The sequence below is a fragment of the Pezoporus occidentalis genome, unplaced genomic scaffold (genome assembly GCF_034315485.1).
Source record: "Pezoporus occidentalis ecotype Australia unplaced genomic scaffold, CSIRO_AGI_Poc_V1 ctg368, whole genome shotgun sequence".
In the NCBI taxonomy this organism is placed as follows: domain Eukaryota; kingdom Metazoa; phylum Chordata; class Aves; order Psittaciformes; family Psittacidae; genus Pezoporus; species Pezoporus occidentalis.
The window spans coordinates 108,128-126,041 of record NW_026915679.1 but is presented as its reverse complement, the minus strand read 5'-3'; the positions used below and the strand labels follow the sequence as shown (position 1 = coordinate 126,041).

The following is a 17,914-nucleotide window of genomic DNA, read 5'->3' as shown; positions in this document are numbered from 1 at the left end:
GATCTGTTTTGTTTGTTTGCTTTTTTAGTTGATCTCATGCTATATTTCATTCCCTGATAGTTTTCCTTCTCTACAGTGGCATTTTTGTTTGACATATTTACAATCTATTTTCACAATGCCAGAACTAGTTTTTTAAAAAACTCATTGACTAAATGTCCTGAAGTAAAAATTAGAATTATACTTCACATATTTAGAGCCATTATTTGAATGCTGTATTTCTGTTTGTTCCAGGATATTTTAATAAACTGTCGTCGTGCTGCCACTTCTGTTGCTATCTGTCCACCAGTCCCATACTATCTTGCTGTGGGTTGTTCTGACAGCTCAGTAAGGATATATGATCGACGAATGCTTGGTACAAGAGCAACAGGTAGGAACTTTACCTTACAGTAAGCCTTTATAAACATTTGCAGTTCCAGTTTCTATTCTTTTTTCCCAAAATAGATGATGAATAACTGAAATGTAATATACCAAATGAAATGTAGCTTCCTTCTCTGAGAACTATGCTTTTTAGTAATAAATTTCACTCTAATACGTGCTAATACAGAAACCCTCAAGTAAGTAAACTTAAATCTCTTCATCCATCTTAGAATACACTGTATACTGAATGCAGAAAAAGACCTTTCATAATGTCTCTTCTCTTATCTTGAAATGTGTGATTCCAAGATTCCAAAAAGCTAGTGATTGCAGCCTGCAGTCGTCTCCCTGAATTGTAATTAAGTCCACATATTCTTGTACTCTGCCATGCTGGAATGTGTTGCTTCTTATGGGAAGGGGTCTCAATATCATGGAATATGCTTAGCTTTACAGTAGTTGTTGCTATATCTAGCGTAATTTCACTGAAGAGCTACAAATACTTCAGATGCTTATCCAAGGATTTTATGAAAAAGGTATGGGTGACAAGCAAAAGTGTGTTACATAGTCCTAACGCATCTCTTTCTTATAATGTATGATCAGTGTTTGGACACATGAATTAATAAACATAGCTGTGCACACACATTCATGCAAGTAAACTGTGTCACACGGTCATTTCTTGCAGTGTTTTCCTGTTGATGATTGTGGAAGAAAAAGGGACAGTATTATTATGTCTCAAAGAAAAAATAGTATTTTAAACAACATTTTGGGTGGCAAATTTGCATCCTAAATTTTCAAAACTTTATATAAAGAATTCCCTCCTAATTTGTGTGTAGATATAGATATGTATTACTACTGTGTAAATGTTCTTAGATTCCAAAATTCCCATTTGTGCTATATTTGGCAGCATCCATATACCATCATTTGATAGGTATGTGACACACGATTATATTTGTGTATGTGTTCTAATTTTTTTAATAATGTACATAGTGTTTGTAAATTAAAATACAAATTACTAGTAAGCTCTGTCACTATTCAGATCCGATTTAATGCAGAAGCTACAGGATACTTATCTTTCCCCTGATCATCTTTTGTTGGATGTTAAATACAGAGTATATTGAAGTTGTTGAAAATTTGCAATAGTAAATGTGTCATTTCTTTCTCTCAGTCTCTTCTCTCCCTCTCCCTCTCCTTCTCCCTCCCTTTTTTTTTCATACAGGAAATTATGCTGGTAGGGGCACTGTTGGAATGGTGGCACGTTTTGTTCCTCCTCATCTCAATAACAAATCCTGCAGAGTAACATCTCTATGTTATAGTGAAGATGGACAAGAGATCCTTGTTAGTTACTCTTCGGATTACATATACTTGTTTGATCCCAAGGATGACACAGCACGAGAACTTAAAGTTCCTTCTGCTGAAGAGAGACGGGAAGAGGCAAGTGATTAGGATGACCTGTTTTCATGGGGTTTAGGGGTGTTATTCTTCATGGCACACTTTGTATTTCCCTTTAAATTAATCTTATATTCATTTTGTTGTTCACAGATGGAGATGTGACAGGTAGATTGTGTTACAAGATTTGAATGTTTACAATATAATTATTTATATATTTACAGTATTTTGTCACTCTGATTTTCTTGTCTGGTTTCTTTCTCCTAAAGACGAGTCCATCTGTGTGAACCTCAGGTTATAAGACCAGCAAAGGTGGCAGGTCACTCTGAGGTGTATTCTGTGTTATTTTCCATGACACCAGAAGCATGTTTCTTGAAATAAATACTCTTTGCTAAAAGTTGTCATATAATGACGGAGATGCGGGGGTACAGAATGTTTAGATTCAGGAGGTAAGCCACTGCCACTGAGCAGTATTAAAAAAGGCCTGTTACTAGCAATGACCATCCTGTATTTACTGGGCCACTAGGACAAATAATGTTGATCAGAAGGAGGTGTAGATTCCTAGCACTGAGGAATAATGTCCATTTGAGTTACACCATTACCTCACTGGGGCAGGAGAAAGCAAAGAGGAACCCAGAAAACTGTGATGTACAAATTGTTCTGCACTTCTCCCTTTTTTCTGTGTAATGTTAATCTGATGTGAAGTAATTTAGTGGAGAATTGACTGCCTGGTTACTATAGAGAGAAGACTGTGACCACCTGTTAATAACACATCCTATACATTCTTTTATTTTGTAGGCACAGAATATATTCTGTAATCTCTTCTTGCTGAATAATTTCCCTTAAATGCTATTTTATTTTCACTCTGTCTTTAAGTTATATAGAGTAAGAAGGAATGTAAAGCTTTCTTCCTGAATCTGCTGGGTCCTGAAAATTAACACTTTAATGTGCTTTCACCTCAGGGGTTTCGCATTTACTTTAAAATTTTCAGCACAACTGTTCACCTTTTTTTCTCTCTCTTTTTTCTTTTTCTTTTTTAAGCCAGAAATATCCAGCCAGTACACTTAATTTCAGGCTCTGAGCTGCCTTTCTGAATGTTCAAAGCGCTAGCTCTTTCTCTTCAAGTCGCAGAAAGTAATACTACTTATGTAGTACTTGTTTTATACTTCTTGCTGCAAAAGACTCTGTTATAAAAAACCACCACAGGTTAAAAATAAGTTGAGGTTTATTTTCAAAATACGTCTTTTATCAATGTCTAGTTGTTTTTTTCTTTTTGTTTAATATCGCCTCCATATTGCATTAAACTGAAGCTTCATTTTTGACATGAAGAGACTTTAATTATTATTGTTCACTTTGGAAAGCCTCAGTTAACATAGTGAAGTTAATATTGCATAAAATAAAAGCTGTGTTAGTTTTGAGAGTCATTAGGTTACGCTGTTGAATTTCTGTGCAGCTGAAACTCATGAATACTGTTGATACAGTGTTGTGCTTATTCATGAATGTACAGCTGATGTTACATATTTTGTGATGGATACAAATTCATGTAACTTAAGAAAATGGAGATGCTGCACTTATATTTAGACTTCAAATTCTGTACTGTCCAACATAAATAACTTCGTAATACCTTTCTTGTTCTTACCCCTCCTCTTGCCGCCCTTCACCTTTTTTCTTCTAGTTACGGCAACCTCCTGTTAAACGCTTGCGGCTAAGAGGGGATTGGTCAGACACTGGACCGAGAGCAAGGCCCGAGAGTGAACGAGAAAGAGATGGTAAAGTGTTTGCCGTTAGAGGGGAGGGTGTTACATCTGCTTGTGTGTTTTGTTTTGGTTGGGTTTTTGTTGTTTTACTTTTTGTTTGGCTTGGGTTTTATTTTTCAGTTCTTCTCAAATATTCCTGAAATATGTAAGTGCTTTGGATTAAACTGTCCATATTTTAAGAATCAGACATGTCTTGGGATTTTTTTATTTTTTTATTTTTTTATTTTTAGTATTTAACACAGAACTACTGTTCTGCAGTGATATTTTTTAAAATGTCAAAGTTGAAAATATTCTTACCAGAAAAATTATGTTGCTTCAGTTAGGCTGGTGTAAATCAAGGGGAGCTTACTTCATTGTCATTGGTCATGTAGTAACACAAATGCGTATTTCTCTTTTTGTAGTGAAGACTCATGCAATCAAAGTTACAAATGAAATGCTCTGTAAAGTTACATTAGGAGTCTGAAATTCAAAGCAATAGGATTCTAATATCATTCACTTTTTAATAAAATACATGTAGTAACTAAATTTTTATGTTTATCATTTCATGTTTGTAATATATTACTCAATTCCTTGAGGTTTCAGTAACTTGAACATTTCCAAAGCTATGCTTTAGTGTAAGAAAATGAGATACCAAAGCAGGGCAGAGGATGCTTTGTCACTTATCTTCCTCTTCATCTGTGTTTCTGTTTAAATCTAACATTGTATTTGTTCTAGTTCCCCTTTTTGTCTACCATTTTCCTTTCTAGATTTTCTGTGTTGGTTTTCTCATCTTCCTTATTCACCAAACTAGAAGTGTATAGGTGTATCAGACACTTGGTCCATGTAGAGCAGGATTCTATATCTGACATGGACAGTAGGAGATGCTGTCTGGGGAGAGAACATGAGCCTGTCGTCTTATCTTAGTCTCTTGTCTTTGTTGCTCCCCCAGTATTCAAAATTACTGGATTAGAAACCATAGAGGGTACATTCATACCTGTTCCTTTAGAATGTGCATATGGTTCTAGTGCCTGTGAGTTTCTGTAATCCTTTTTTGAACCTGTTGGCAATATTTCCAATGGCGAAAATATCCAGAAGTTCACCCACTATATAAAGGAATACTTTCTTTGCTTTCTTTTAAACTGCTCTCTTAATTCCATAATTTCTTCATGTGCCTTCGTATCCTAATGTCACAGGATTTGATTATTAACAGTTTTACATTCTGCTTACTTGATGCTTTCATTCCAGACACCATATTTGTATGTTTCCTCATATTAGGGACACTTCAGCTGTCATTTTTGTTGCAGGTTTTTCCCATCCAAACTAGTGGTGGCTTTGCCTTTGCACAAAGTTGCTTTTGTTAAATTTTTTATTTTATTTTTTTAAAATTCTTCGCCCAGGGTTTCTGGCAGCAGAGACTCAGATGTCTGATTCTTAGGAAAATAATCAAGTGATACAGGAATAGGAACGGCTTGAGTTGGGTGCCTCTGAGGAGGGAGCCAGAACAAAAAAATTCCCAGGGCTTTGTACCCTTACTTGCTCTGCACCTGACCATCACAAACTGTTCACATGCCTTGCACATGTCTTGGTCCAATGGTGAATTTTGTTCTGGGATCTCCTCACACATTGTTAGATTCTTTTGTGTTCTTGAGGCCAGCTGTAAATTACTTCTTATCTCTCCCAGTTTGTTTCTCCTTGCTAACAGATGCAACTCCTTTATCTTCCAGTTTACACTGGCCTTTGTTTACATAACTAAGCACAGGTTGTAAATTAAGTTCAGCTTTATCTAGTTGGGAGTTAGCTGCTTGCAGCAAAAAGCTCCAGGTGCTTCAGCTTCCCATGCTAAGTGACTGCTCAATGCTAAACAAAACTACCCAGTCAAAAAAACTCAGTTAAAGGAATTCAGCTAGATAAGCTTTATCTAAATTCTTTCTCAGCTAAATATCTTCAGTGTCCTTCTAGCTACCATTTCCCCATTATATCAAATAAATCTGCTGGGGGAAAGGACTCCTCTAGTATAGGTATTGTTTAGATTTTTATTTTCTCAAAGCAAAGCTTCAGTATCTGTACTGTGCATTATTTGATACAACTCTGTAGTGACTGTGAGGTAATAGCTCTGTTGCATTAGTTAGGCATGTGGTGCTGACCAGTGACTTACTTTTCTGTTCATTGTCCTCTATTGCCATCATTAGCTACCTTTTGTCTGTTTTCTTCAGTTGTTCCATTTCATTTTTGTGTGTGTGTTTTAAGCTTCCAAGGTCAGAGCTGCTCTCTGTGGGGTACAGGAAGGGAATGAAGGATCCCAGGCGAAGGGTCAGAGACTTGCAGTGTGGAAATGAGGATAGACAAGGGCATTGGGGTCAGATTCAGAGGCATTGTTTGGGGCAGGTGATGGTGGTGTGTTCCCCTTCCCTTTTCCATTCCCAGTAATGTCTTTTAAACTCAAGCAAATAATCTAAAAGCAAGGTCTAGTGAAGATACATTAAAGCTATATCCTAGCAGTGAAGATGCATTAAAGCTATATCCTAGCAGTGAAGATTATATGCAGTCCTAAAAGATAATCAGTTGCTCTGGATATTTGTTTAGTCTTTCAGCTTATATAACATCCATGTTGGTAGCATCTCTGATCTTTGAGAGGCATATTCTCATGGTACATGTTCTTCCCAAATACGCTTCAGAATCTTTCAATGTTAACTTTCGTATGCAGGGTTTGTTTTTGTTTTTGTTTTTGTTTTTTTTTTTTTGCACATCTGTATTTTGATAAGTAATTCTACTTCACAGGGATTCTATTTCCTAAGGTCTTCAATTTCAAAACTTTTCCAAAAGATCCTTAAACACCATGTACTTCCAAAGTGGTTAAGGGGAGGGGGCGGCGGCAGCAGAAGGTCTTACTTCAATAAGAGTGGAATGGTCCAGTCCAGAGGAATACAGTTCTACTGGAAAAGGCCAATGTGTTAAAAACAACCTCAAACCAAATAACCTCTGCCAAAGCACCACATTTCATAGAATACAAAAAGCACTGAAAGATTCAAATATTCTATTTCATCCCTTTACAAATGGAATTTTTCCTATAGTCTCTCTTGGAACAAATTTTATTTCATATGTAATAAATTATAAAATGATAGTAAAATGTTTTATGTCGAAAGTATGTCAAAGATTTTGCTGCGTGAGAGTCTTTTGAAATCTTAAGATTAGAGCCAAAAGGTGAAAATAAACCCTAAAAGAACACTGCTATTGTATTAAATTGTGTTTATGAGGAAGATCTTAAGTCATGAGGAAGTCTTTTGGAAATATTAAAAATCTGCCGATTTTATGTTAGTCTTTTTGCTCTTTCATTGTTTAATGATAAAAGTGGTTATTTTGTAATTAGCTGGGAAAAGCATAAAAATCTAGGCTTTCTTATTTAACCAGCATTTAAAACTGAATGACATAAATTTCACAATGTCATGTGTACAAAAGCTCCAGATAATTGTATACCAGAAAAGGAGGAAGGACGGTTGATTTTTATGTGGTGCTTTATTCAGCTGCCAATTCTTGCTGGACTGTTTTGATGAAAAAGGGATATGATTCAGGGAATTATAAGTTGCAGTGTAGGGCTTTTTTTTTAGTGGAAGTAAAAGTATGGGGGAAAGTGAACAGTTTTGTAGATAAAACTTTTGTATTACTTGTTTTACAGGGGAGCAAAGTCCTAATGTCTCTCTAATGCAGAGGATGTCAGACATGCTGTCAAGATGGTTTGAAGAAGCTAGTGAAGTTGCACAAAGCAATCGAGGAAGAGGACGATCACGGTCCAGAGGTGATATCCTTCTTTTCAAGAATAATAATTTCAACAGAAAATATGCCTATACTGGATGTACAGGCCATGAATATCAGCCTCTCTGAGGTGTAAACTAAAAAAAATGTAGTGTACTCTGAAGAACTGAGCACACTTGTTTGCCATATGAATAGTAATGCAAAGGGATCTTTAGAGATGGAGTAAGTTTTCCTTTGGGCTCTTTATTTTCTTGGTTTCTTTTAATTTTATTTTTCATCAAAGGTGGGACTAATCGAACAGATGCTCCTGCTACTAATAACGTGCCACCTACTACAGAATCAGAAACTGCAATGGAATTAGATGGTTCTGAACCACTTCCATCATCTTCCTCTTCTACAATGTCAGCCCAAGCTCCTTCAACATCATCTTCAACAGAAAGTCCCCCTTCAACTTCATTATTGTCCTCTCCTGATAACGAACAAAGGCCTTCTTTAGGGGCCTCAGCTCAACCTGTGCTCCATCAGTCTGGTGAGAAGAAATCTATCTTATAATCGTTTATGGAAAATGCTTTCAGTGAGAAGCAATTTTATTTTAGGATATTTTGGGTAATTGATCTCAATTTGTTTTCTTCCTTCCACATAGCGAGTCCAGGTATTTTATAATTACCAAGTGACTGCAGCTCTGTGGTTTAAAGAAAGAGCACAACCTCCAACTGTATACATTTGTTTGAAGAGAGAATCACAAAGGAGATAACCAATATTGTCTTTTGAAGTAGAAATAAAAAAATATTGCATGATTTTTCTAAACTTACTGTTCTTGTCATGGAGTATAAGTAACATAATGGCTTCTTCATGGCTGTAGCAGCATCAGTGCAATGAATAGTAGAACCTATGCCTGTTGTAATCAGAGGGAAAAAGAAAAAAGTAGAGAATGTCTCCTTCAGTATGAATCTACATCTTCAGAGTCAGCAAGGGTGTTTTTTGGCTTCTCAAAAGTGTCTGGATAGACAGGGATCACCTTGCATGATATTCCATTATTGCTTAATAAATTGTTGATTTTTAAGTTTGTGTATCTTGAAGAAACTCACCTCAGTTTAATACAGACTTACATTCTTATTGTGGGGAAAAAGAAGAAAGTAGATTCCACTGTTAATGTCAGAAACTTATTTGGGTAGTAAAAGACAACTTTATGCTTTGACTTGTCCATTTCCATCTCTATTTAGTAAAAGATGCCATGCCCTTTAGAGTTAAGTATTTGCACAAGAGTTTACCTTTACTTTTTTAAAGGTGACTTTCTAGGCCTCACAGTTGAGGTGGAAAGGCTCATGCAATCTAAAATGCCTACAGGTTTAGACCTGATTATTTTAAAATCCAGTGGTGTTTTCATATATTTGCCTTTTGTCTTGCAGCAGTTCTGTTGTGGGGTGGGGGGTGGTGTTAATAAAAAACAATCAAGGTCTTTGTCAATGGAAAAGTCCCTAAATCGGATGTTCTGGAGTAAAGGCGAGATGGAGATTTCCCAAGGAGATTTGCTACATTCAGTGTACTGTGGCTGCTGCAGCCAAAATCTTTGGGACAGATGAGAAATAATTAGATATCTGGTATCTGAAAGATAGGGAAGATAAAAACATCAGATGAAATTCCTTTGATGTGTCATTCTCACCCTTTCAAACCTTGCCTTAGTCTGATACTTGTTTAGCAAGAAATATACAGTGAGCAGAAGCATTTTAAGAAATGTACGCTGACCAGAAAAAGTGTTCTGTTCTTTGTCTCTGAGTCTGTCTGAATTTCTAAGTAAAAGTTTATTCTGCTAGCATGAAGTTGAAATTGTCATTTCTTAATCCTGTTCTTCTCTAAATGCATTTCCTCTTTCCCTGTGTTACTGTGGACTTAAGACTTTTCATATATTCAGTTTCAAAGGGGAAGGGGGTAATGGTGGTTGTTTTGGTGACAGTAGATAGTTTCTAATTTACTGTATAATGTTTGATAGGTTCTTTGAGTACACCAAAACAGAGTGTCAGATTAGCCACTGATTCTTAAAAGAAAAAAAAAGTCACTATAGCACATACTCCAAGCCCACAGAAATAAAGCAAAACTTTATCTGGTATTCTTTATTGCTGTATGCAGAATTTAGTGCTAGGATCAGGCATCATCTTTAAATTGTCTGCAGGACTCCTGCAATGTAAATGATGTAAACTTACATGTTTGCACAGCTAGGAAGCACCTTATCCAGTTTATGCTGCTTTTAAAACACGTTGCTATCAGGCAAGTCTTTGGGTAACATGGGCAAGTTCAGGGAGAGGGGAAGTTCCTGGGCAGAGGGAGCAGGTTATGGCAGAGCTGTAGAAGTGGGTTTATGAATGGGTAGGCTTGAATGTGAATTTCCATTTTGGAATATTTGTATACTTATGTAACGCATGACAGTGCTCAGTTCTGAGATTTTTATTTACTCACAAACTCTCACATAGTCTATAAATGTGAAAATACTGCTGGCTGCATCAAGAGCAGGGTTCTGTCAGTTTGGTTAGAGCTGAATAAAACCTTTTTGGAATGGCAGGATAGGGAAACTGGTAATAGGAATAGTAGTTTAAATTCAGTGGGGTTGGGTAGGAAGACTGCATAAAGCTATGTTGTAAAAGATGGATGACTGTGGAAGCATTTTGGGAAGCACAAGAAAGAAGGCAAGAGGCCTTCAGCCATCATTTTGCATGAAATGGTGGTAGATACAAATTTGAATATTGTAGCAAACACTTAGAAAATGAAGAATATGCTTTTGGATAATGACTTGTTTAGAATTGGAGTATGAACTCATAGTACAGAATGGAACTGACAGACAGCTTTCCATAACTCATTTCTACAGATTTCTGTTCTGAACACAGGTGCTGGTGGTAATTCTGTCTTTGAAGTAGCAATATCTTTGCATATGTATTATCATTCATATATATTGTTGGCATAGTGTGCCAGAAAAATATGCCATGTGGTGAGCATGTGATCTTCTGCATCTGAATTAATTCATCTCTTAATGTTTTGAAAAAGTACATGTTCAAAATAGTACAGAAATGGTTCAGTGCTGTACCTTGTTGAGGTAAGTCTTATCAAAATGTATATTCTAGAAGAATAAAACTGAAAATATGAGTAATTTGCAAATAATCAACAAGATGGGTGCAAAATTGCAGTAGCCTGTTCTTGTCAGTGTTTTTGAATAATCAGTTTTTTTAATAATGAGACAACAATTGCTGGAGATCTTCATGCATGTCACTAAGGAAAAAAATTAAATTTATTTTCTCCCAAGGCTTGGTCCATTCAGTGGGAACCATTAATTCATATTTTACATCAATTTTAAGATGCTGTAGTTTCAAATCACAAATAAACATCAGATACAACAAACTGTAAAATATAATATTCCCCCCAAATAATATTCCAGATACACATTGGTAACATTGGGGGAAGGTGGGGGGGTGAACGGAGACAGGGCACATGACATGGACAGAGGGACAATTGACTAATTAGGACAAAGCTTAATCTTTATATGTGTTCTGATATAAAGTAACTTTGCTTTTAAATTTTGAATGGGAAAGTGCAATAGCTTTTTTTTTTTCCTCTATTTCTATTTCCTCACTTCGTTTGCTGTAAAAAATAAACATTTGCTTAGAGATTCTAAACTGATAAAAGGTGGTGTTATTGAACATACTCAGGATAGTAGTTATCTCTTTACATTTTGAATTGTAATTCCTTTTACATCTTAAGTTGTAACTGTCTCTGCACCGAGTGGGACTGAATCAGCAGCAAGTACCGAAAACTGCAATTTTAGACGTTATTGAAATTTCCTTAAAAGTATTTTCTACACTGTTTGAATTTCTAAGTTTCCTAAATATTCATAGCACATGAAAATTATTCATAGCAAATCTCCTTGATGCCATATTCCTTTTAGGAAGTATATCTTTTTCCTTCTTGCTAAACCTCATCAACCATAAACTGGCAGGGTGAATTTCCCAGATATGGTATTAGATTGAGGACATTAGAGCTTGTGACTGTTTGATATTAACTGGTGTTTGCCATTGGTTTTTGAATTATTGGATTCTGACTTTGGGTTTATTTCTCTTTATACAAGAAAATAGAAAATTTGTTTGCTTCACTGCAAGAATAAGGGTTATGGAATATTTGTAAAGACTTTGCTTAGATTAAAGGTTATATGCCAGTCTAATGCTGTCTAGTAACATTTCATAGTGCTGGTATTTTTTTCTTTGCAGATTTCTTCATGCGTACAGAATACTCCAGAGTGCCCTTGATAGAAATACTTTGAGGATAGGCCTAGGCTAGCAGTTAGAACAGAACTAGCTAGAGCATTTGATGTGAATATTTCAGTCTGAATTAGCTTCTCTACACTACTATATTATAGATGAGAGTAGTTCAGTACTGGTTCAGGTCAATGTTGTGCTCCAGCCATTGCTAATACAGGCACAGTCTGTGTTGTCTAAAGAGAAACACTTGCTATACGACATTTGTGTAAGTGGCAGAAACCTTCAAAGAGCAATGAAAGAATAAAAAATTGCTTGGACATCTAGTTTCATAGCAGTTAGCAAAAAAAAAAAACTATTAATCAAACAGTATTTTGGACTGGTACATGCCAAAAACGGATAACTGACAAATTAATGAAGATAAAATGGTGAAAACAGTGAAGTCTCTAAACATGGAACTGAAACAACAGTCTGTTAAGAGAATGATACTAAATTGTTTGTGATCCAATATATTACTTTCTCTGTAGAACTGCTTAACAGTGTTTCCAGACTTTGAATTCTCACCCACTGGGAATGTCTAAAATAAAAAAACGTGTTCATAGTAAAGTGTATTTTTGGGTTAGGTGCTGTTCTGCCACCAATTTCTATAATCCCAGTTTACTTTTTTTCACAGGGTATCATTGTGGGTTTTTGCTTTTTTATTTTTAATAAAATTGTATTGACATGCATATACACACACACACAGAGAAAGCTGTTGCATTCATTTTAAAAACTTATCTGTAGACCAGAGTTGCATAATTTTATGCCATAGTTATTCTCATTTGTTATGTGTGTAGGAACATGAAAATGAGTGCTTCTGTTGTTTGGTTTATTTTGAATCAGTTGGGATCTATCTATTTTTGTTAAGTAATTCTGTTAAATGGTTTAAGTGTTGGAGATGGGGAGGGAGATGTATGACATGAATCCTAAACTTTTGAATCCTGTGACTTACGCATTTAGGAACAGGAAAACAATTTCAATATTTTGTTTTATAATTTCTGGTTGTTTCTGTTGCTTCTCTCTTTGGTCAGTCCCCCCACCTTTCCTCCCTGTTCTGTATATTGTATGTTCAATGCTTCTTTCTTTTACATGCCTTTTTTTTTTTTTTTTTTATCTTTCTCTCCCCCCTTCCTGTTTGTCAGAGTTAATGGGACCCGAGTTAGCTATAATCCGTAGGGGCCTGCAGCGACTGAGGCTTAAGAAGGCAGAACAGAGACAGCGAGAGCTAGCTGAGGGTTCTGCTCCACAGTCGTCCTCTTCTGATCGGGGCTCCTCACAGGACCCTCAGACATCAGGTTGTCATTTGTCAAGGTTTCTTAAGCAGCTAACATAGCTACAGTTTGTGCTGCTGTTTGCTGAGATGCTCCTCTTCCAGAACAAGACAGTTAATGCATTTGCTGCTTTTCTTACCTTGCATGTGGTGGTATTTATCATCACATGGTTAGGGAAAGAGTCATATTGACAGTTTTCATCTACCTAACATGTTTGGATTATATAGCTAAATGATACTAAACAGAGAAAGTTTCCTGAGTGCATGGCATCAGGTATATGCAATGTTTTTTAGAGCAGTTGAGCAAGAAATTGCTGTATCCTGATTAAAGTTATTATACACTTGAAATTGTGTTTTGGTGTTAACTGTATCTGATAGCAACATTTAAGATTTGGCTTTGGTTTAGCAGATGTTCTAAATCAGGATAACAGTTCAGTAAAACAGAATTTTGGCACTCTTAAATGGCTTTACAGTAAGTGTAGTGAACGTAGTGTTAGCAAGCCAAAGTCTCCAGATGTGCTCTTCTCTTTTGAAAAGAGTAACTTTTCTCCATCCCCTTCTCTTGTTGAGATTAAAAATTACTACAAGAAAGTCTTGGAGATGTTTAAAGAGACATGTTTGTGAAAGTTAGGGTAGAAGCATGCATGTGAATAAAGAGGTAAACCCTAAAGCATAAACTTGAAGTGAACTTTGTCATGGCAGCATGTAAAGATGAGTGAGCTGCATGCTTTGTGAAATATCAGCATATTTTGTGTTGAGAAATAATGTCTAGCAATGTTTCTTCTATACATAAATTCTGTGACAGTTGAAGTGTGGCTACATTGCTTACAAGGATTGTGTCATACATTCACAGCTTAACTTGCTATGGTTCAATCCATCTGGAGCCTTACAGAACAGTTTGATGAAAGAGTGGCTAGTGCTGTAATTACAATATGTAGTTACCAAGTTTTGAATAACTTCCTACACAAGCAAATTCTACAGTGAGTTTTCAAAATGTTTGGAAACCAGTAAATCCTTGGAGGGCTTTGTGCTTATCTTAGGAATGGCAGCCATATTACCTGTAGGAGGAGAACAAGCAAAACAACTTTTTTTGATTTCTGCACTCTGGACATGGAAATATTATTTGTATTCACTCATTTCTTTGTATGCAGATGATTTGGTTTGTTTCTTTTCTGAGCTCCCAAGGCTCGTTTTTGGAATATATTTGTCTGCAGTGTGTTTCTTTGCAACCAGAGCTGCAAAATTTTGATCTCTTTCTTCTCCATAGAGGCAGCTGTTTTCCAACCCTGTGCTAAGCTGGTGTTTTCAGAAATGTGGTAGAAGGAAGAAGTTCTTTGTTTGTTTGGGTTTTTTGGTTTTGTTTTTTTTTTTTTTAATAATAATTTTAAATAATAAATAATAAATAAATAATAAATTAAAAAAGAGACAATATCTCTTTTTTTCTTCTTTTTTTTTTTCTTCCCCTGCAGGGTTTGTCTTTGCTCTGTCTTGAGGCAGATGTTTAGTTTTCAAGTACATACTAGTTGTGAATTTTCAAACAAAAATTATACCCCAAAATGTGTCTGCCAGTATGTGAAATGGCATCAGTGCCTCTGGACCAGGGCTGCAGGTTCTCAATCCCTGCTTCGGTAAAACTTGTATAATTTATACTTGCAATTCTGGGGGGAATTCAGTGTGAGACTAAGGCCACTTCATTCTTAATCCTTATCTTTGCAATCACAGAAGCTCAGTTATAGCTTTGGACACAGGCTGGAGAAAAAAATACTTCAGCCATGTAAGAAATTACTGGTAGAGAATGTCAAGAGCTGAAAGATTTTACAGGTTTAATAGAAAATTAGGCTATGTGGTAGTTATTCTGTCTCCTAGTCTAAGTAAGGACTTTTAATAGTTACATGAGGATTTGTAAGCTGTTTCTGTAATAGTTAATCATCACTATTTAGAAAAATATGGTCAAAAGTTTGTTCTTGAATGTAAAAATGCATTAACTGAGAATGATTCACAGTGGGCTGATGTGACTGATGAAAAAGATATTTCATACTCATGTGACAAAAAGAGTTTGTTTTAGTGGATACCTCTTAAGTATTGTGTAAATTTGGTTGAATTTTAGAAGCAGTATATGCTGTATGTATCAGGTCTCATAGTCTTCAAGCCTTTGCTTAGATATTGAACAGATTCAGCTTTTTGTGTCTTAGACAATTTAATTAGGGAACTATGGTAAGGTTTTGTTTGGCTTATTTTTATTATTATATACTTTCTCCAACAAAGACTAGTTTTGACTTATATTTTTGTGGCATTTCATACCATTCAGATCACAGGCAGTATAAAACAATGAGTGTTATATGCAAGCTACAATTAAGGTGGAACTTTTCAACCTATTGTTATTGCTGCTCTGCCCAGTGCTGATATGCTGTATGTGCATTACAATTACCTAATTACGTAATCTCGCCCACAAAAACATGAAGTAATGTGAACCTTTATTCTTTGAGGAAAAATTAATTTGATTTAGATTGCATTTATTGTGGTATCAAGATACATACCTGTGCATGCTAGTATATTGCAGAACCTGTGATGCACATTGGCCTAACTACGCAGTCAGTGTCTTTCAGTGGAACAAGTTGGACCTTAATTTCTGTCTTAAAGCTTTCTGCAAAGAACAAGGGAATTACTGCATTTCTTATTACTAGATTCTTTGCATTCTTTGGAAACACCCAGATATAGAACTGTGTCTATTTGAAGTCCAGAATACCTACCCAAGAACTCATTCACTTTGCAAAGCAATTATTCCTAGTTATTAAAACAAGTGTTTCATTTCTTAGATTAAGGTACACTGTATGTACCATGTTTAGGACTATAAAACTGGGTCTCACTGCTTCAGACCTGACTGTCACGCTGGTGCTGGTGTTATATAAGTAGGTAGGTGGATTTTTAACCGAAACAGTAGAGGTGGCATGCTAGCATTTTGATGAAGTCAGATGCTTATTGCCCACACTATAGGAAGATCCCTCAGCATGTAACTGTTGTTAAAATTATCTTCTATTTTCTGTTTGAGGTTCCCCAAATTTTTGAATCTCCAGTTCCCTCTTTAAGTGGTGTTCCAGTTTAGAATGTACTGGTGACATTACAACCAGTGGTGAGCTGCATTGGGATGTAGACCCAGCCTATGAAGGCTCAGGTAAGAGTTTGGATTTTTGTTTGTTTTTTTAACTATATGGCACAGTTTTGGTAATACTTTTTTCAAAAGCTTTATCAGAAATGATGAAAGTACATTTTCAGAATTTTTACAAAACAAAGCCATATATTAAAAAAAGAGGCATTTACCTGAACTTCTCTAGGCTGGTTTCCTGCTCATGTTTATTTCCCCGTCTGAGGTGTGGGGTTCTAAACTGCAGTGCCACTTCAAGGGGTGCTGGTGATCTGTGGCTTCAGATCACTTGAAAAAGGAAAAAAATTGAGTTTACAGTTTCTACAAACTGAGCTCTTAACCATGTTAACTGGAATATGTTATTTAAAATTTCTCATATTACAAGTGAAATGCATTCACAAAGGTGTAAGAAGACATCAAAATAATAGTGAAGTGTGGGAAGTTTAAGCTTACATTGGCATGGACTGCTACCTGGAAAATTTTTCATTTTTGCTTACTGTAATGGTATGATAAACATGGTAAAACACACTTCCATTTTACTTACTGTTGTATAATGTTAAGTCTTAATAAAATTTAGAAGTGCTGATAAGGGTAGTAAACGTAATTTCTTAAATTTTTAATTAAAGTATGTTAGTTCAGTCATATTTCTTCTGTTCATCTTGGTCTGAATTAAAGAGCTGATGCAATTAGGTTTTCCAGCCAAATAAAATGTTTGGTGGCATGATACACTTTTTTAGAAAGGACATATAGGTTTATAGAAAGAATTGAATTGCAAGAAGAGAGTGCGACTGAGAATCGCTGTCTTCTGCAGTGTTTCTCAGCTTGCTGTCCAAGACCTCCCCTCCCTTTAGCACTTTCGATACAAGTTAATCCCAATCACAGGTTTCATAACTCTGAGTCAGCGATCAAAGCCAGCTGGCCTTTGCGATAGGCATACCAGTTCCTGTGCTGAGTCAGCTGGAATACAAGTTGATAATGACGTGGTGCATTTTTACACTAGTGTTTTGCTCTAGTTTACATGCTAAAAAGTGGTTTACTACTCCACTGAAAAAAATCCAGTGTAAATACTTCATTTCTAAATTAGAAATTATATGAAAACCACTCTTCAGTTTTGGAAAGTGAAATATATTGTTACAAGTCATAGGATCGCAGAATCATTAGGGTTGGAAGGGACCTCTGGAGATCATCTAAATCAGCTTTGTCAGTTTAGCAGTTTTTATGGCTATACTACATAATAGGTCACGCTGATGATCCTGGCCCAAACCTGGAAGTGAGCTTCCTGTAGGAGAGAGTGTGTTATTATTTAATTACTTTCATTGTGTAAATTTAAATTTATGTTCAAATTCCTTCAGTGTGCTGTGATAGTGGCAAGTATGACTCAGTTTATAATACAAAATATTGAATCCTTTTAGTTTAGCTTGTATTTGTTTATAACAGAAGATTAACAAATGAAGCAAGATATGTAGCCTAGACAGTATCTTTGAAATACTGCATTAATTTATGTGCATCAGCTTATTTTGAGATCTGACTTCTGTATTATCTCGTCTTCAGAGGTGACAAGGGAAATAGGTGCACAGAAGATGTTGAACATTGAGCCTATCATTTATCTGTACAATGAATGCAGTGCTGGTGATAGTTATTAGCTGGTAATGTCCAGTACAAAAAAAATGCACTGACTGCTGGGGGTTTAGTTTTATTTTGTTGTTGTTTGGGGGTTTTTTGGGTTGTTTGTTTTTTTTTTTCCCCTGGTGATTATGATTTTCATAAGACTGGTTTAGTACTGTGATAAACTCATGAAAACATCTTCTCAGATGCTACAGAGGTATATCATCTAGGAATGTAGAATTATCAAACAGTCTGTATGCTGTTATATCTATAAATAGTCTCATCTCTTTCATTTTATGCTTATAGGTTTACATATTGAGTAATTCATGTTGAAGTATAAATATTCTGAAATATACGTTTAGCACATGGTTTGAAATACTAGTGTCATTTGGTA

At 35.7% G+C, this 17,914-nt stretch overlaps 1 protein-coding gene across 6 annotated transcripts in view; it reads left to right on the top strand.

The window, feature by feature from the left end:
• Positions 1-17,914, top strand: part of DCAF6 (DDB1 and CUL4 associated factor 6) — an 84,546-nt gene that overhangs the window by 32,516 nt on the left and 34,116 nt on the right. For 3 of the 6 annotated variants that reach the window (XM_062631094.1, XM_062631092.1, XM_062631093.1), the window contains exons 6-11: positions 232-367; positions 1,571-1,785; positions 3,416-3,509; positions 7,150-7,269; positions 7,510-7,755; positions 12,646-12,798. In XM_062631094.1, coding sequence (XP_062487078.1) covers positions 232-367; positions 1,571-1,785; positions 3,416-3,509; positions 7,150-7,269; positions 7,510-7,755; positions 12,646-12,798 — 964 coding nt within the window. The remainder of the gene's footprint in view (positions 1-231; positions 368-1,570; positions 1,786-3,415; positions 3,510-7,149; positions 7,270-7,509; positions 7,756-12,645; positions 12,799-17,914) is intronic. The other 3 variants (XM_062631096.1, XM_062631095.1, XM_062631097.1) reach the window with 1 other exon arrangement.